This window comes from Alosa alosa, chromosome 4, assembly GCF_017589495.1.
Source record: "Alosa alosa isolate M-15738 ecotype Scorff River chromosome 4, AALO_Geno_1.1, whole genome shotgun sequence".
Classification (NCBI taxonomy): domain Eukaryota; kingdom Metazoa; phylum Chordata; class Actinopteri; order Clupeiformes; family Clupeidae; genus Alosa; species Alosa alosa.
In genome coordinates, this window is record NC_063192.1 from 17,241,132 (window position 1) to 17,261,927 (window position 20,796).

Sequence of the window (20,796 nt, forward strand, 5' to 3'; positions counted from 1 at the left end):
TCTTCAAGAAACTTTTGAGATGATTGGAAGACTTGTGCATGACTGTAACATCTGGATCCTTTAAAAAATAGAATGGATGTAGGCTTACAATATAAAGTAATTATGCACTTTTGCTTTCTCCTTGCCATTCATCCAGATAATCTGACTAATCTAAGGCAGAGCCAATAACAGTATTGTTTTTTTTTTCAGTCATTGTCACATGTCCTGCAAAATGCACAACAAGAAACAGCACTGTGATATTTTTATTTTTAATCAATTACAGAAAAGATACAGAAATAACATACTGACATAGTTTGAAACATTTGTCTGTCCCAAAACATGCAGTTACAATATATGTTTTACAACGTAATTCTATTTAAAAACACTGGTTGAAAAAATAACTTTCTTGGAAAAGAACACACATTTCAATCTGTTACAGCTTAAATTGCTTTATCATTGTTATTAGGATATGTGCATCCCCTATTTATTTTTGTTACCAATAGCTCTGAGACAAAAATAGTGCCTGTTTGAGTCGAAAATAAATTTCCCATAACACCTTTTGGAAGTACTTAAGGCTCAGACTAATCCCCTCCAAAGGATTTACCGTCCTGTTTTAGCCAGTTTGACTTCGGGTTAAGATAATAAACCATTCCGTTCTTCTGAGATTTGCTACAATACTGCATAAGAGCTGTTTCACAAAGAGCAGTCTCTTTCTGTCACAGCTCCAGCACCAACGTCTTGCCTCCATAATTCTACCAGTTTAATCCAGTTCCTCAATGGTGGGACCTTGAGATTCAGCTTGAGCCTGGGCTCTACAGCCTCCTAGTGGTACCCCTCCCTGGTACAGTTTGGAGATGACTGGACTGCACACTTTCTCAAGTTCCTTCAGGTGGTGCTCATACTCTTCCTTTTCAGCCAGTTGGTTGTTGTCAAGCCAGGAGATTGCTTCTTTACACTTCTCTATGACTTTGTTCTTCTCCTCCTCACTGATTTTCCCCCTCATCTTCTCGTCCTCCACACTGCTCTTCATATTGAAGGCATATGACTCAAGAGAATTCCTGGCAGCAATCCTCTCTCTCTGGAGTTCATCCTCTGCCCTGTACTTGTCGGCTTCTTGGACCATCCTGTCAATTTCTTCTTTGCTCAACCGTCCCTTATCATTGGTGATTGTGATCTTGTTCTCTTTGCCAGTGCTCTTGTCAGCTGCTGAAACATTCAGGATGCCATTCGCGTCAATGTCAAAGGTCACCTCAATCTGAGGGACTCCACGAGGCGCAGGCGGGATACCAATGAGTTCAAACTTTCCAAGAAGGCTATTATCTTTGGTCATGGCTCGTTCACCTTCATACACTTGAATCAGCACACCGGGCTGGTCGTCTGAATATGTTGAGAATATCTGTGTCTGTTTTGACGGGATAGTGGTATTGCGTTTAATCAGGGGTGTCATGACTCCTCCAGCAGTCTCAATACCTAAAGAAAGTGGAGCAACATCGAGCAACAGTAAGTCCTGTACATTTTCTGAAGTATCACCCATGAGGACGGCAGCCTGAACAGCTGCTCCGTATGCCACTGCCTCGTCCGGATTTATACTTCTATTCAAATCTCTACCGTTGAAGAAATCCTGCAGGAGTTTTTGAATTTTAGGGATGCGTGTCGAGCCACCCACAAGCACAATGTCATGGACCTGGCTTTTGTCCATTTTGGCATCCCTGAGGGCTTTTTCAACTGGTTCTAATGTTCCCCTGAAGAGTTCAGAGTTTAACTCCTCAAAGCGTGCCCTGGTGATGGACGTGTAGAAGTCAATGCCATCAAAGAGCGAGTCGATCTCGAGGCTTGCCTGGGTGCTGGACGACAGGATTCTCTTGGCCCTCTCGCATGCTGTACGCAATCTCCTCACAGCCCTCTTGTTCTGACTTATGTCCTTTTTGTTTTTCCTCTTGAATTCATCGACAAAGTGTTGGACCATGCGATTGTCAAAGTCCTCCCCACCCAGGTGCGTGTCTCCTGCTGTTGCCTTCACTTCAAAAATTCCATCTTCTATCGTCAGGACTGACACATCAAAGGTGCCTCCTCCAAGGTCAAAGATCAATACATTGCGCTCCCCTCTGTTCCCTTTGTCCAGGCCATAGGCAATGGCAGCTGCTGTGGGTTCATTGATGATTCTCAAGACATTAAGACCAGCGATGACGCCTGCATCCGTGGTTGCCTGCCGTTGTGAGTCATTAAAGTAGGCTGGGACTGTGATGACAGCATTGTTAACCTGCTGTCCCAAGAAGGCCTCCGAAATCTGTCTCATTTTGACCAGGACCATGGAGGAGATCTCCTCAGGATAGAAGGTTTTAGTTTCTCCTTTGTATTCAACTTGTACTTTGGGTTTTCCGCTATCATTAACCACCTTAAAGGGCCAGAGTTTCATGTCAGACTGGACTATGGGGTCATCAAATTTTCTGCCAATAAGCCGTTTAGCATCAAATATAGTATTGTTGGGGTTCATGGCAACTTGGTTTTTGGCTGCATCTCCAATAAGTCTCTCTGTGTCTGTGAAGGCCACATAGCTGGGTGTTGTCCTGTTTCCCTGGTCATTGGCAATTATTTCAATTTTACCATGCTGAAATACTCCCACACATGAATAGGTTGTTCCCAGATCAATTCCAATTGATACTCCTTTAGCAGCAGACATTTTAGTAGACCTAAAATTCGAATTAATATGGTATTTAGATAATCAAAACTGAGCTATCCATGAAAACAACACATTCATTCACATGTTCATTTATCATAGCTTGTCAACTAGTAGGCACTGTATAAGCCACACATAAACTGTATGCACATGTATTATTATTTAATATAAAACTATTATATCAATTATATGTCAAACTTGGTTGTTCCTCAATTGTAATCACTTTGGATAAAAGCAAAAATTGCAACAATTATTCAGGGATTAGGCTACCTGATAGTTCCTCAACCATCATGACATGACATGCAAACAGTAAAATCTCTGGTAAAGCTACTCACAGATAAAGTGATGTTTTCCCTCTGAATGCGTTGTTGCGCACTGGATTTGTGCTTTCGCTTTTTTTAATATGTGAGCATGCAGAGTCAACTAGACATATTTATATAGCCGTTGTCTGTTCTAGACTACTCCATACTCTGACGACAGTGACATTTCAGAAGCTGGCGGATACGACTTGAACTTTCTACTAGTGGTGGTGGATAGTTCCTGAACTTACCACTGACGTTGGCGCCATGACAGGCAGCTGTTGCCTTAAGGAGAATACTAACAGCCAAGAAGACGATGGCGAGTTGAAATTAGTTACCTCGATTTTACTGGGTCTAGTTAGAGGGGAAAGTATGGACTGGAAAATCCATTCATTCCTCACATTATTTATTTTTACCCCGTAATCACTGCCCATTCTTGAGTAGGCTATCTGGCTGTACCGTCGAGACTCATTGCCGGTAAACACGGACCCACACAATCACAACCGTTTGTTGCATGTAGCATAAAATGTAGGGGGATAAAAAAAACTTGTGACTGGATTGGCGTGACTTTATTTATTGTGATGCAAATATTTGCACTAAAACAGCAATTAAGTCGTTACATTTTAAATACAACACATATGCTGCGGATAACGTTACACAGTGAGAAGAACAAAATCAATGGCCATGGGAAAGACTAGAGGTGTCCAGATGCATATCTTACTGATCAAGAAAATCAACACGTACGTTAATGCTTTCCCATGTTGAAATTCACAGTGATATTTCCTTCAAGCCAGCTGGCATTTTTGTACAAGTGTACATCCACAAAAAATAGGTTCTTAAAGGGTCAAGGAAGAGGAGTGATCGAGAGGTCCTGCCATGGATTATTAATGTACATGAAACGTGAAAATAAAAATGTAAAAATGTGTGCAATCAGCCAGTTTTCAAATACTCAACAAGTTACAGGTCACACAGCTATTCAAATTGGTTAGATAGATAAATAATCATGTGAGTGACATGCCATGTATGCTTCTCTGATTTCCATATGTTTTTACAGAACAGTTGAGGCATTTGGATCTGATCACAAAGTGCCTTGGAAGGCACACCTGCTATGAGAGGAACCAAAAGTGAAGCTTATGACCGTGTGTCATTTCCTCTAAATAAGGCAAATTGAAAACTTATGGAATGAAAAAAATATAATTTATAATGCAGTGCTGAAATATGGAGTGTTAATGGCAGAGTGTAATGTGTGGTCAGTGATGAGAGTGTTAAATCCAGCTATAGAGAGAACCTTCCAGGTCCAGGGAATACTATTACATCTAGGTCTGTGCTCCATGCACTCCTGAGCTGAGTAAAGCTTACACAAATAGCGTGACTTGTTTCTAAAATAGAAGCTAAGTAGAAATTATTATATCCACTATACATTTTCATTTTACACATGTAACACAGAAGTACAGGTCAACATTCTAATACATATAGACAGAGGGTCCTTCAGTGCATTAAATGTTTCTGATTGGGAGATTTCCTTAATAATTGATAATTATCTAAGTAATTCTTGAAAACTGTTTGTGCAACGCATCAAAAGAAATGAAATCACACACAGGATACATTCTGTTCGGATCATGTGGCCAGGATTTGGCACTGTTTTGAATAATTCCGTAAATGGACTATGATCAATAAGTACTTATTTGATAATAAAAAAAGTAATCAACAATAGAAAACATTAAGACATGATTTAAGACATATTTTATGACTAGGGAATTAAGGAAGTTTTATTGGTCACAATACCTATAGGTATAATTGAATACATAATAGTAGCCTACCTTAAGGATAGAAATGTTGACTAGTAGATTAGACTTGATTAAAATTATAGCAATAAAAAAAGTTACTTCAGAACTTTGAAGACTACTGATTTCCTCTTGCTCTCTGGCATTCCCTCTTGTTAATATCTGTAATTGTGAAAATAAAACTTCATGAGTACATCAGTGTTCTATCAGCTATCCAAATAAATGTCCTTCATATTTAGTGAAATACTACATGTACATCCCTAAGTCTGAATTGAATGTTAAACATCAGGGCACATGGGTTCCATATATCACCAGTAGGGGGGAGTAAACACCTTGCTTGGTGATTTATTTGTGAATTCATTTTTCACTGTGTGCACTGATATCAATGTTGAAATGTTGTTTGGTCGCTGGTAACTGAGCTATCGTACTTGAATGTGTAGTACAGGAGAGTGGCGGCTAAATGTTGCTAGGCTGTGTTGAGACTGACATGTGGCAGGCATTAATACCGGTAGTAATTAGGCTTGAATGGGCCGTTCTTATTCAGACCCATGTACTTTGCCTGCTCGTCTGACAACTCCGTCAGGTGGGCATCGAAGTTAGGAAGATGCAAGCTGGCCACATATTCATCTGGAAGAAACACAAATTTATGTTCATCTAACATACATTTTCAAGAGACTTGATAAAAAATAATTAAGTATTTTTGAGCAAGTCTTACCCATCTTTTTGGGCAGTAGGTAGACATCTTGTTTGTATCGGCCCTCTGGAGCATTGTACAGTTCTATCAGAGCCAAAGCCTTCAGAGACCCAGATGAGATAAAAATACATCTTAGAAAAACACTCACCATTTGTTGCATTTTCCCATAGGAAAATTCTCAAAGATAAATATTTGATAGCTCAAGGGAGCTAAATGTGACTTTAAATATATGCCATAACTGTCTAAAAATCTCGTAACTATCCCTCTCCACAACAGCTTGGAACAGTACTTTTGTCAAAGACTAATTCAATGTCTTCAAATTGTGAAAATATACAAGCAGGAAATGTAAGCCTAAATCCTTATTTTAGTTCCATTTAATCTCATTGTTGTCAGGCAGAAACTAATGAGATGATAAGGAGATATTATATTATTAGATTTTATTTTCTTATTTGAACGGACTAAACTAAATAATTTAGTTTAAAACTAAATAACTTGAATTTCCCCTTGGGGATCAATAAAGTATCTATCTCTTTAAAAAAAGGATATTTCCATTCAACATTCATACATTTCACTGGAGACTGGTGAGTCTCTTGTCTGTCACTAGTTTAGACTACGGTAACTGGGAGCCTGGGATCCTTAGTTAGCTCTGAGTTGGCTTTGCCAAGCTGTAAAAGAGCAGTCAGCACTGCCAGTTACCTGAGTGGTGGCTGTGATGGACAGCACGAATGAGGGAACGGTGGAACAACTGAGGTTCAGGAGCCGGCCCTGTAGTGGGCACACAAAACAGATCAAATGCATCGTGAATCAACCATGAAATGAAAGTCTATTGTGGACACAGGATGAAGGAACTGAGTAGGAAGGCTACCACACCTCTGCTAGCAGGATGACCCTCTTGCCATCAGGCCAGATAACATGGTCCACCTGGGAACGAACCCTTTCCCACGTCAGTTCAGGTGTCCTCAAGCTAGCCTGGGATGATCATATTCAAAACGTTATTACACACAAACTCATACAGTGAAATATATACTCATTATAATCATTAATCATATATAATCATTGCCTATATATATATATATATATATATATATATATATATATATCAAGTCATGCTAGAAATATGCACATATTGCACCACATCAATAAAACTACTGGAACACTCAGATCAACCCCTTTTATTGTACAAACAGAATCATTAAACTCATGGAAAAACACAGGCTATGCATTCTGTTGTCAAATCACACACGGTGCCAGCTGTTGGAAATGTACCATTACAAAAAAAACCTTTCAGGCATATGTTTGTCCAGCACTCTATGGCAAACATGGCTAAAACGTTATGCACAGCCTAAGTGTAGAAACCAACTCAACCGTGTCAGCATAATGCAAACATGCTGTGTGATGTGTGTGAGAGCTCCCAGCATTTCCACACACTCACCACGTCAATCTCTGTGTTGGAGTGACCCATGTTGCACACAATGCAGCCGTTCTTCATACGGTCCAGGTAATCCCTGGTCACTACGTTCTTATTTCCTGGTGACAGACATTGAGTTAAAAACAAAAACTCACATGAAGGCTTGAAGGTGACCCAGTGAAATGTTTTAGGTTAAATGTCTACTGAGTTTGCATTTGACCCTTCCTGATACATGCATTTGAGACGCACATGCAGTGAACCCAAAAGCGTCAGACAGAGGGTTGGCGCCACTAGAGCTATGGAGCCACTTGTTATCACGAACCGTATCAGCTCATTTGTACAACAAACACTCCTTTAATCTCCTCTCGTACCTCACACACAGACGTGGGGGAAAAGGTGTAGACGCGTCACTAAATTCACACCTGCATTTTCAAAATACCTGTGCATGTGATGACCATGTCCATTTGGCGAATGACTTCATTCAGCTTGACTACCCGAAAACCGTCCATGCTGTATGAAACACAAATTACAATATTTTTACCCCATCTGGCTTCTATGCATCAACAGCTTAAATATGTTTTTTTTTTTGTGTGAAATTATGTGCACATTTGTAGTCATGTCATTTCCCCAATGGTATGAGGCTGAATCTGTTTTAAAACTGCTGTTGTCTGAGTTCACATTGTGGTCCTCACCAGGCCTGCAAGGCACATATGGGGTCTATCTCTGTAATGCAGACGATGGCTCCAAGGGCTTTCAGTGCCATGCAGCATCCCTTCCCCACCTGCAGTACAAACAGCCAGAGCCGAGTAAACATGCGGTCACACTGTTACACCCAAAGTGAAATGGAGAGTAGCCAGCCAGACAGCACCATGCACATTTAATCATGGTGGTGGTTTCGCCCGGTCTCTAGAGGACCATCTTCACTGAAGCGGGAAAATTGTCTGACCTCTCCGTAGCCACAGACCACCACTTGTTTTCCACCGAACATCACGTCAGTGGTCCTCTTCAGGCTGCAGGGCATTGTGAAAACATGGATAAATGATGAGATTAGGTTTCACCGCAAAGTGTTTTTACACTCACATTCAGCTCACTGGGCGGACGCCATAGCTTCATAAAGGCTCACTCACCCATCCAATATGGACTCCCGGCAACAGTAGAGGTTGTCAAATTTTTGCTTGGTGACTGAGTCATTCACATTCATGGCAGGAACACACAGTTTCCCTGCCTTGGACAGCTGGTACAGCCTGGGAAGTGAACACACTCACACGTAGAGTCAATCTGCCACATACACTTACATTTGCATTGCAACTGCGATGCTTCCATGTTTCATACAGACACCAAACGCATTACCTGTGGACCCCGGTGACGCTCTCCTCCACAATGCCCTGGGTCTTCTTGAAAACATTTGGGTACTTCTTATAAACCCAGTGCGTCAGGTCCCCACCATCATCCAGGATCTAATGTAGGAGAAGAGCACACACCACACACTCTTAATGAGAATTATTCAGAGACTGTTCCATATAACATAAAAGTATTTGTAAATGAACACATATCAGGTGTAAATAATATAAATTTGAATCCCTAATCATGTGGTGTTGTGGTGCAGGTACCATATTTGCTTGCCAGCCCTCGGTGTTAACACAACGATCGATGCACCACCAGAAGTCATCTTCAGACTCCCCCTTCCATGCAAACACTGCAACACCTTCAGCAATCCAAATGATATACCAGCCCACTGTCAGTTTTGCCTGAGCAACCCACATGACCCAAACACTTCTGCAGAAGTTGTACAGTTAACCTACTTATAAATATAATCCAGATTTTGGGGCAAATATGGTAGAGTTGAAATTACTTTAGCAACAGATTCCCAGTGGAGAGAGCCTCTGACTAACACATAACACATAAAATTATTAATTTCACTTGTCAAAAATCAGATGGGTGTTTACTGTTGAGTAGCCTAAGCAAGCGCTCTAACAAGCTGAAAATGTGGGAGACAGGATGTGTCAGGTGTTACGGTGAGTCATGCACTCAAAAACTAAAGCCTTTATCAGCTCTCTCTCTATTGCTCTCTCTCTATCTCTCTCTATGTCTCTATCTATCACTCTATCATTCTCTATCATTCTCTCTATCACTCTCTCTATCAGCTCTCTCTCTATTACTCTATCTTTTCTCTCTCTCTCTCTCTCTCTCTCTTTCTCTCTCTCTCTCTCTCTCTCTCTGTCTATCTATCTCTGTCTCTCTCTATCACTCTCTCCCTCTCGATGAGAGCCCTGAGGGCCCCTGAGTGGTTTACCTGACTCGGCCAGGGCAGCGGCCACCTCGTTCTGAGTGGAGTAGATGTTACACGCGGTCCAGCGGCACTGAGCTCCCAGGGCAACCAGGGTCTCCACGAGGACCTTAGGGAGAGAGAGTGCGGAGCACAACTTCAGTCAGAGTGAGAGCAGCAGCAGGCGGCAAGGAAAGTGATTAAGACTTAAGCTTTTACACGGTCAAATCCTAAACTGTAATCAACAACATTAATGAAACCCAAATTTACAAGCCACAGAAGCGTGGCCTGTTTATTTACTCAGTCAGACAAACACAGTGGATCAATCTTTATTGATATTTTAAGCAGTCGTAATGCTCAGTGTTTTAACCACAACCAGGGGTGGTGTACAACAGTGGAAATGGAGATGAGGGGATGCTTACGGCCGTCTGAGCTGTGATGTGGGTACAGCCGACTATTTTGGCCCCAGCCAGAGGCTTCTCCCCCTGGGCTCGCTTCCTCAGCGCCATCAGGGCAGACATGTCTGTGGAGGTCACAATAGGGGTCGGGGGGAAAACACAAACGCTCATTAATTACAGATTAACAAGATGGTGGACTTCAAACTGCACTCAGCTTGCTGTAGGGGAGAAAAGAGGGCATGTTCTGAGCAGTGGAGAGAAATACAAAGAACTGGGGTTGAGGGCAGGGTGGGGATGGTGGGGGTGTTAGGGGGTTTTGGGAGTGGAAAGAACTCAGGTTAATGAACGCACTGAAACGCATGGGACAGTCTCTCGATGAGCCTGCCACAAACAGCCGTGAGGCCTGGCAGGAGGAATAAAGCCACTTCCTCGTCACTTAGGCCAGCACTGCGAAACACGCCACTTCTTAAGATCAGCAGCACACCTCCAGAAAGCACTCAGCGCTCCCCCGCAACACATTAAACACGCCAACAGCTCACATCCTGCCCACTCATAAGTAACGATGCCCAGTCATCCAATAGCCAATAAAGCACTTCACTGTGCAAATGCATTGGTCGTGTGTTTAAGTCTACCTAAAATTCATCTTTACAGAGAGACATAATGTGCAAATGAGTGAAGTAATATCTTGTGCACAACCAGCAGTGGGGACTAGGCTTTAACCCGCTCATGCATTATGGCTGAGAGAAGGAAATGTTAACGGTTAACTCTCACACTGCCAGAGCAACAGAAGGGGAACCATGTGATGTTCAGTTCTGCAAATGCAGAGTCTCTTCCAAGAGTCTTCCCAGCCTCTCTGGGTAATGTTTTCTTTGTTACAGCATTTTCAGCAGATTTCATAAAACAGTGGTCTTATTTCACAGAGTGCAGGGGAGTATTGTTGCGCTCAGATAATCTAGAGTTTAGCCAGGTGCGTTTGAACCAAGAGTTGAAGAGAGAGAGAGGAGTAGTTCGCACACTGAAAGAAATTACTTAAACAAAGTCAGAAAGGAGTTTTTCCATTTAATTTTGGGAGCAAGAGCAGACGTTTCAGCCATCCGGCTATTCTCAATGCTTATTTCACAGAGTGACATGTACCTTCCCAAAGCGCATCACCTACTACCAACTATGCTTGTATGAATCTCTTTGTGTGTGTGTGAGCTAGTGTCTGAGAAATAGGGGAGAGAGAGAGAGAGAGAGGCTGCTCTCCAAAAAGGATTCCTGTGTTCTGACAAGAATGCTTACTTAAAGATGCAGTCCACAATTTTGTTTTACCAAAAGTTATTTTGAAGTTGACTACTGAAGTTTATGGGGTAGGAATTGCAAAACTGCACTTTAACACCCACCATGTGAAGAATCATTCAAAATCTGAAATACTGTATGTTAACTAAGGGTTTCAAAATATAATGGTATTGATGAATAATAATAATAGAAATAATACATTTTGTTTAAGAGTTCATCTGGTTGCCTCTTCATTATACATTTAGTGTTCTTATTGTATGCTTTTATACATGTGTACACAATTAAAAAAAGATGAATTACACTGATAGCAATATCACATTTTCTATAGATATCATGATATTGTTAATTGTTTTGGCCACGGTAATCATCTCTTGAAAATCTGACAGCCCTAATGTAAATACAAGCCACTGTGCTGTGATACTTGCATCGCTGTTTGACTGAACATGCTCAGAATTTAAGTGTGTGGTCTGTAAAACCGGCTGAAGAGGAAGATCAATAATTTGCATGACTATAGTACAGTTACATAAGGAAAATGTTGCTGCCATTGGCTTTATCCTGCCTGAGGCAACACATACATCTGGAACAATTCCACTGGCTTCACTGACAACTTAAAAGCACTTGAAATAAAACCAGCGTGTGTGTGTGTGTGCGTGCATGTACATCTTTGGTGCATGAATGTGTGTGTGCGTGTGTGTGTGTGTACATCTTTGGTGCATGAATGTGTGTGTGTGTGTGTGTGTGTGTGTATGTACACATCTTTGGTGCCATGAATGTGTGTGTGTGTGTGTGTGTGTGTGTGTGTGTGTGTGTGTGTGTGTGTGTGTGTGTGTGTGTAGGAAAGAGAGACAGCCAGAGACACAGGAAGTAGACAGTGTAATGACTTGGTCAGATTACACAACTTTTTTTGACTTCCACGATGGTCTTTTAGGATTGACTATGTCAGACTATGCAATCATATAACCATAAATTATTGCCACGTCTTGGTCGTGAGATTGGCCACATTACAAGACTTTTTGTTGTGGGGTTGTGGAACGTCGCAGACAATAAATCGCTGGTCGCTGAATATGTCACATTACAAGACGCGTTCCTCCTTCGGCGTCATTCCCAACCTCTCATATTTGGGTATGACACTGAAAATGTGTCGGCTGCGACAGAAATCATGGAAAAATCGGGCTGAAATCCTGTAATCTGACCAAGCCATAATCGTGTATATGTTTGTTTGTTTGTGTGTGTGTGTGTGTGTGTGTGTGTGTGTGCTAAAGAGAACTCCTACCTTGCTCTGCGATCTCTATTTCACGGCGGCCAAACTCCGCCTGCTTGATGTTTTTCACACAGAAGTCACTGCTGCCCTTGGAGTTGACCTGGTTCTTGTCCCGCGGAGAAGACTCATCATCAGAGCTGTCCGTGTAGGAGGCCGCTGGAGTTCACACATAACACAGTTCACACTTAATGACATTAGCACAGCCAGTCTATCACGCAGTCAGCTGGGCCACTCTACTTTGATGAGTGCTGAGCGATTATTGATAGATTCATGCTGTGGGGTTATGACTGAGAGAGAGGGACACTGGGCCCTGGGGCCCAGCCATGTTGTGGAGAGCAGATCAGAGGCTGGACAGACCTGAGCTGTAGCTGTCCGTTGAAGACTGGGAGATGGAGCGGGACAGCGAGCGCCGGCCTGCCTTGGTGGGGAACTTGCTGAACTCCTGTTTGTCCTCCTGGTTGGCAAACTGGATCTGCTGTGGAAACAGAGAGAGAGAGAGAGAGAGAAAGAGAGAGAGAGAGGGCACATTAGCTGTGAATCAGACTGTCCATAAATAGATGACAGGATCATTCATGCATCAGCCTCAAGATGCATTTTGGCTCAGGTGTTTTTTTATTGTTGCCAATAGTGATGCAGAAACCCCATGACTCAGCCAAATGCCTGTCTACGTCCTCTCACCTTAAATCACCTTGACACTCAGCCCAGCTCTGAGTGTTTGGTGTTTAGACAACATGGATGCTGATCTGTAGACACCTGACTTGATCTGTAGACGCCTGACTTAGGGCTGGCTGTGCATGAAACCACAACAGCCGTGTCTGTCTGGGAGATAAGTGAGTCACCACTTTGAGTGGTAAGGCAAGGTGTTTTCTTCCGACTTGTTTAGCATTCAGACAGCCTCCGTGTTTCGTTTACAGGTTTGTTTTTTATTATTAAGATTGACCTATGCGTATGGTGACAAAGTGACGCACAAGCAAAGTTTTCACCCATGACCACCTCAACCTTGACACTGCACCATGCACTTGTACTGCCATAGAAATGTTAGGTCAGCACAATTTTTGCTGCACTTTTTCCCTGAATAGAATGAATATGCACTACATGAAATATAAGTGTATATTTTAAATGCATAATTATTATTGAACTTTTCATACAAAACACTGAGTTTTAATGCTTTAATGCTGCTATAATTTTAATGTGCCGTAGTAAATGTATTTGTTATGATCTTTTGACAGAGTAACATTTACATGGTTGAGTTGATTGTATCGATGCAAACAATGTCAATCAGAAGGCACTGGATTAATCAATGTTTTTGCAACAACTGCATATACTGCAATATATCACATGTACAGTATTTACCTATAACTACAAGACACTGTGGGATTCAGCAGCGCACAGTAAGATCACTATGTGTTCCTCTCCAAATATATGTTAGAAGGACGCATCATTTTGTTGTCAAGACTAACAATATGAGAATTTAAGACAAGACTTGGATTCGCCCAAGTGGCAAACTACGTAGCTGATGAGGTCTTCTCATTACGAGCCTGAAGCATGCACAGAGCGGAGTAGGGCAAGGATTCCTCAGAATCCTCACCACGTCCGGATGCACGTGAGCTGGTAGGAGACAAGAGCTCAGTGCTAGGCGCTGCGTGGCCTAGTTCACTTGGACAGGGGCATGGATCTTAGTTTTCGCCATCTGCCTGAGAAACAACCCCCTTTCACTCACATGTCCCGGACAAGAGCAGGGTGGAGAAGCAGCCCACCACGAGGCTGAGGTTTCACCTGGGCCAGTGAGATTTACACAGGCACATCACAGATAAATCAGAGGGCTCTTTAAACGTTGGCCCAAATTCTATTTTAGATCCCATTCCACCACACATGTTTATGTTTTATTTTCAAATACTGAGGACTCAGCTGTTGATGTGAACATCACCAAATGTTTCAAAGCTGTTTCATGAAAGCACTGCAAGTAAAATGAGATGAGCTCACAGTATATTCACAAAGCACTCAGTGAAGGGGACTGGCCTTGGATCAGCTCCAAATATCTCAGTAAACTTAGCCCAGACACATCATGAAATAAAAACACAGTCAAAGCCCTGTGCATGATTTCTACTTAATGAATAAATTAATGATTGTGCCTCTGTACTTACATAATAACAGTACATTTTATAAAATGCGTCCAGACATACATCAATGATGTAATTCTTATGATGTTCATCCTTTGTATGCATGTTAGTGTCCACATATTACAGTAGTCTTATAACTATTCCTTTATTTGGTTATAACCATCTCTTCATATATCAGTATTGTAGTGGTGGTATTTTTCCTGGTCAGAAAACAATAAGAGTTCAAAAGCTTTAAAAATGTTTATAGAATTAGAGCGATATCTGATTTCTATACTGTTAATTGTAGAGTTGTTGAGTTATAAAAATGCATAATAGTTATATAATGTATGGCTAGTAAATGCTTTACCTTTATATACTTTAACCAACCCACTACACCCCATTATTATTATATTACCAAATATTTGGAGAGATTTAGGTGGGCCTTGTTTTGACTGCAAACTCTTCTATGGGTCCAGAAAGTTGACATAACAGACAACTGATGATTCAAAGAAACGTGAAAGTAAAACACACTTGCATGTGAGCTACAGTTTCTGACACTTAGGGTACAAATGCCTGGAACCTCTGGGTGGACCTAGCAGCCCTTGTGTGTTCACAGTATGGAGTACAAAACATGGCATACCCTTAGAAGCTAAAGCATAACAAATAATACCCTTAGAAGCTAAAGCATAACAAATAATATATGGTAATATTGTTATATAATGGAGATACTTGACAGTACAGCTGTATCCTTTTGCCCAACTAGCCTAAACCAACATTGTAAATTGTACAGATACATGTAAACATAATTTGATTCTGAGCAGCAGACATATAAATGTTGATGTAAGAGAAGCTTAATGTAAAAAAAATATATATGAGAAACAATCATGTTGTATACTCTACCCAAACCTTGACTCTCAAGTCATGACTCTCACTAATATGCAAGCATTTCCAATCATGCACTAAAAGCAGGAATCCAGCTTCTTAAAACACTAATATATGAAACCCTGAAACTCAGATTTAACATCTGTGTTTCATCCTGGCGTAAGGGCAAGGTTGAATTTTGCATCACTGGCTTTACCAAATCAAGAGGCACTTTTGGGCCTCACATTTTTAAGCTGTTCAGTTTTATTACTACAGTGGCTAAAGTGTTTCCCATGTTGACTATCACATCCTTCCAAGAGAGCAAACAACCGATCATCTCTAGTTACAGTGCTACACCTGCCCTATAAAAGCCCCTGGCGGGCATCACTGGATGCGCCAGCAGCACTCACCCTGTGCCTGCTATCATTCTGCTCCATGTTTCCTGTGCGTCTCTGTCCACCGGCTCAGCAGTCTGATATTACATCCCGTGTGCTCTCCCAGCAGTTTGCTCTCACACACACAAGGGGAGGTTCCCTATTGTCATGATTTTCATATGGCAAACTTCAGGCAGGAGTGGGTGGGTGGGTGCGGAGTCCAAACCCAGAACCTCCACCAGTCATAAAGCTGACCCCCCCCCCTTCTCTTCTCCCCACACACACACACACACACACACACACACACACACACCAACCTCTTATGTATGAATGTCTGACTGCTTTAACCCTCTGCAGCACCAGGAGGCACAGACAGACACACAGGGCAGCCTGCTTGTGGATTCCTGAGAGGGATTTGAGAATGCCTTCCCCCACTGAAGAAGGAGGAGGAGGAGGGGGAAAAAACAACAACTCACAACAAGTGATGTTGACTTAGCCTCTGATCTGTATTAATCTAAAAGCGCAAGTTCCCGAGTGTAGCCAGCTTTTCACTTTCCCGCTGAGGGCTCGTCGTCTGGGAGTGCTAATAAAAAAGGACTCAGGAGGATTTAAGGACCGTTTCCATGAACCCTGAGCACTGACGGACAGCCACTGGAGCTCCATCTTGAATCCCGGCTAAAAATATTCCGCCCCCATCCCCCCCCTCCTCCTCGCTCAGTGTCTCAAAGAGTCAGCCGGGTCACGGACTCAGGCCTGACCGTGGTCAAGCAGTTGATGGCAGAGCGGCCGACCGGCTGAGTAGTGTGACTCCGCTAATACCTGGGCCTGTGAGGGAATTAGTACTCTGGCCCAGGGCCACACACACAGTGATGCCAAGCTTCCTTTGGAGCTTTCTCCGACTTTCGAGTAAAGAAGTAGCATAATATATGGCAGTAAATAGAAAAACAAGCAAAGACAAATGGTCAATTCATGCCATGGTTTATCTTAACAGGACCTTGGTCTATAAAATGCCAGTTGAGGGAGATTATGAATGATGTCATATTGCATTTTAACATGGAAATGTATATATCTAGTTAACACAAATTGAGTTGAACTGCTGTTGGTAGGTTATCTTTTGCTGATATGGAACTGTTATCAAACCTTTTAGTCTTTTACTTTAATTGCTACTTTATAAAGTTAAAAAAAGACCAAAGTTCACCTCAACAACAACACCACCATAATATCAGTCAGTGCACGGGAAGTCCACTATGCTAAAATTACAAGAACGATGGCTGCTGAACCTTTCTATAAGTACAAGTAGGTTAAGCCAACCAAAAGCTGTGGATAAAATACACTAAGTAATTCGTTAGGCTAGCTTACCAGCATCTGTTTGCACGAAACCCCACCCATGACTTCATCCACTGCTGGTAAAATGGAGTCGTATAGAGTCGCACAGTATATTTTGTTCTTAGTTTTGGTTAAATAACAACAATATGGTTTCCCAGACCCAAAACATTACACACAATCTAGCAGTATTCCTCTGTCCTTGAGATATTCATTTCTGGGTATTCGCATTATGATCAAAGGGAAGCGAAGACTATGATTCAGACACAGACAAGCTTTTCTGGCCATTTTCATTCAGTGTGAGACCTGAGTGTCTGTTTTTCCCTTAAACATTGACAAGACCACACCAGCATCACAGGGGTCGGAAGGTCACAGCCCTTACGCGACGCCAACATTCAGACAGAGAGCGCAGGAGGAGAGAGAATGCTCCTGAGGCGAGGCACACCAGATGTGTCAAATTTCTCAGCTTATTGCAACTTTTTTCCCCAGGTTATCAAAATAACGTTCACCAGAGGATCGGTTGTCCAAGGCACTGCCCACGCAAGCCTGCATGCGAACACAAATGGCGAGCATCAGATGGCTTTCTGCGGATCTGTGTGGACAAGACATCATGAAGAGCTTGCAACTGAATGCTTGCTGTACACAGACTGAGTGTTCATGGTATATTTGCCATTGCACCCCACACAACAATGTTTTTGTTTTCATTGCTAAAGGATGGTATGGCCGCTGTCCCTCCACACTAGGAGAGGAATGCATCTGGCTGAGCCAAACGAAGTTAACTCTCCCCACCTGAAGCAACATGAACATAACAGTCACGTGGCAACAAGAACATGCATAATACACACAAGTAGTGAGAACAGAGATCTGAATTATTGAGTGACTTTCTGACATTATCTATTTATGTGTTTTCATCATTATTGCATTTCAAGTTACTCTATCTTATATCTGTTCAGAAATCTGTGACACTTTAAATTCTTACAAGTGAAGCTGACATCAAAGCTGGAAAATACTGAGTAGACAAGAGGAATCAATAAACTGGCTTGATATCTATGGAATTCCTTGCATTCCTACCATACACTGGCATCTGGAAGAATGTTATGTAGTTATATGCTTTGAAGAATGCAAGGAAACAAATCCACTTCATTGTATAACCACAATAGAGAGAACTTTAAGAGAATGTGTTGTGCTAGAGGGCTATGCTGAGGCTGGCATAGGCTACTGATGCACTTCACACAGGCTGGACAAACAGGTCAGAAATGTCAATCGTCCCCTAAGTTCTATCTGACATTTTTATCAAAATTGAGTTATTGACGTATTCTTATTCTGTGGCAACTTAAGGTGAGGTGAGGTGAGGTGAGGTGTTTCTTGTAGTTGCATTGCCTGACATTATCTAAAGAGGTTTGTTCCGCTTAGTATAACTATGGAATTCTAAGACTTTGAAGCTCAATATCGCAGAACTGCTCGGAACGTAGATAGGACCTTATAATTCTAAGGGGACAAAATGTCAAAAGGATACTTGTATTTTAATGATACGAGCAGAATAATGCTGGTAAATAAAATTAACTTTATTGGAACAAACAGTTCCTTCAGAAAAACAAGGTCTGTTGGCTGGTGAAAATCTCCCACAATCAGGTAGTGATCTAGTCTCTTCCCAAGAGGTTTGTTTGTTCTGAGTCATATGAGAATCATGGCTATACACTCCAAAGATACTTTACACCATGACCTTTTATGCCACCAAACTCCCATGGTGCATTTCATCCTGAACACAAACAATCTCTGAAGTGACTGTGCCACTGTTTGTTTATAAAAAGCTACAACCAGAATTTCTAAATGTATGGTAGTTTCACTAGTTTGAGAAGATCATTCCCAAAGCAAATCAAATTAATACTCTTCCTGATAACACATGCGCTGCTGTATGCTTAAGAGCGTCTTTCAAAAGTCAAAGATATTAGTTTCCTCATTTGGTTCATTTTTGTCACAACAGAAAACCGGTCATTGTTTCAAAACCAGGCACATTTTCCAGGAAGCAAGAAATATTTGTTTAACTCTAAAACTAACACCAGTGAATAGATGTATCACAAAGATATTTAAAATACAGAAAATAACTTCCAGGTGTGGTGTACCATGTTTGTGCACAATGTTTATATACAGCTTATCAACCCATGCATATGAAGTAATATACATTGATTGCATTGACTTAGATAATCCTTAACAGTTATTCAGTTCTGAATTTGAAGTTCATCAGCCACGTTTAAAATGCATGATGCATGATGCATGCATGATGCATTTACCTTAAATCCTACCAAAATTATTAATCTGATGGGTATTCCTAACTGTGATGAATTATACATCTCCATTTAGCTTTAATTTCAGAGATATTGTTATTGTGCACTATATGGTAAAGCAGAATGCATCACAGGATATTAAAATGCCTTGTGATCTGAATATAATCATCTATATAAAGCTGGAGTAACATGGCTCTGTCCTATCCAGAAGTGTGCTCATGCCACTTCTATTTAAACATCCCATTACATCCCAGAGCCTGGCTGGTCCTACTAAACATACAAGTGGTCAATATTTCTATGATAAAATCTGTCGGGGTTGGGGGGGACTTGGTTAAGCCTTTGTCGGGCCCCTAGATAAGCCTCGCCTGTTTAAAACCATTTCCCCATTACACATAGCAATAGTTGGAGTGTTCTCCTGGTTACACAGAGATCGGTAAGCTCCTTTCATGCCTGGATACTCATGGCTAAGAATGATAGCATGGCTAGACTGGTGAAGGGTAAACTGAAAAGCTGGCAATTTATCTGTTACAAATCAGGAAATATTATACCTCTTGATAACAAACTATTTGAGGACAGCGTTTCACTCTACCTGATTTATTGCTTGATTACCACAGCACTATGAGGAAATGTCCATAACAATTTAGTCAGCGACTTGCCATGCCAAGCTAGGTGTAGGCTACTATATTTAGTACAATGAAGCAACCTAACGTTACAAGTAGCGTAGAGTTTGCTGTAGCCTACCAACCAATTAATACATTACTGTCCCCTAGACTGCCATACAGAAGCCTGATGATAACCGACCCGTTTATGTAAAAGGAGACTGCATCATCTCACCACAGACATATTTAGTTAATCAGTCTATAGTTTTACGCAGTTTTACACAGTAATTAAAAGCTGCTTTAATATTTTATTAGAAATACCTAGGAGCATCACATCGGATGCTTTAACAGCAGGGTAGCCTATCACAGATCCCTGCAGATCACGACTGACTCGCAACAGCTTAAATAGGCAAAAGAATGGACGTACGTAGGCCTAATACGGAGTTTTGAATACATAGCTATCATGTTTACCCCACAACATGTCTGATATATAGCCAGGGCTTACCTTCTTGACAGATTTGTGAGTGGGGACTGCAGTAAATGCTGCGGACAGTTCGCCCACGTTCATGTCGGTGTTCTTGACTGTCATCGCGGAGTATTTTTCAGCCACATTCTCGCTCTCCTTCACTTCTTTACTGGCCTGTTTCACCTCCAACTTTCCATCCCCATTTGAATCTGTCATTGCAATCTACTGAGCAACCCGAATGAATGATGTCCGATTCCTTTAGCTGTTAACGCAATGGAGAGCCTTCTCACGAGTGTCACCTTTCTCCCCGTCCTTTCTGCGTAGCCTTTACTTCGGAATTTGCTAGTGAAAACTGACAAGTGGGCATTAAATGCTGTTAACACTGCATCAACAATATTTTAATGCGGATTATGTTCGGACGGTGGTTCAGAGTTGTCGTCGACGTAACTCCACAACAAACCAGAAATAACCGACGATTCAATTTCACTGTCCAGTTGACAGGAAGCGTAGCAGTTTGTTGCAGCTAGTACCTGAACATGTAGGCAGTGAGTGGGAGGGGCTTGTCTAATAATGGTGCACTCCTACCACGGTTCATGCACACTATGGTGCATTCTCTGCGATACACTAGCAAAGGTTGTACGGCCAACGACAGAACATGTAGGCCTACAAGTAATGTGTAGGCTACTGTACACTGATACAATTTCACATAATTCCTAATATAGGCATTTATATGTGTAACTTCTGA

The 20,796-nt window shown here is 41.7% G+C and overlaps 2 protein-coding genes across 5 annotated transcripts; both read right to left on the bottom strand.

Annotated features, from left to right (window-relative positions):
- Positions 1-229: 229 nt before the first annotated feature.
- Positions 230-3,427, bottom strand: hspa1b (heat shock protein family A (Hsp70) member 1B). The gene is made up of 2 exons (XM_048240474.1): positions 2,992-3,427; positions 230-2,669 (listed from the first exon to the last, which is right to left on the bottom strand). Exon 2 carries the CDS (start codon positions 2,657-2,659, stop codon positions 740-742), a length of 1,920 nt encoding a protein of 639 aa, XP_048096431.1. The 5' UTR covers positions 2,660-2,669; positions 2,992-3,427; the 3' UTR covers positions 230-739.
- Positions 3,428-3,513: 86 nt separating this feature from the next.
- Positions 3,514-20,592, bottom strand: ahcyl1 (adenosylhomocysteinase-like 1). Of its 4 annotated transcripts, none has more exons than XM_048240478.1 (17): positions 20,091-20,592; positions 12,402-12,519; positions 12,057-12,200; positions 9,530-9,630; positions 9,135-9,237; positions 8,452-8,546; positions 8,192-8,298; positions 7,969-8,085; positions 7,788-7,851; positions 7,534-7,622; positions 7,281-7,351; positions 6,866-6,960; positions 6,304-6,402; positions 6,130-6,198; positions 5,455-5,533; positions 5,246-5,366; positions 3,514-4,901 (listed from the first exon to the last, which is right to left on the bottom strand). In XM_048240478.1, exons 1-17 carry the CDS (start codon positions 20,265-20,267, stop codon positions 4,895-4,897), a joined length of 1,656 nt encoding a protein of 551 aa, XP_048096435.1. In that variant the 5' UTR covers positions 20,268-20,592; the 3' UTR covers positions 3,514-4,894. The 4 variants fall into 4 exon arrangements, with proteins under 4 accessions (XP_048096435.1, XP_048096437.1, XP_048096436.1 ...); XM_048240480.1 differs by lacking the exon at positions 20,091-20,592 and adding an exon at positions 15,415-15,456 and having other exon boundaries at positions 12,402-12,516; XM_048240479.1 differs by having other exon boundaries at positions 3,514-5,366; positions 12,402-12,516.
- Between the last annotated feature and the right edge of the window lie 204 nt (positions 20,593-20,796).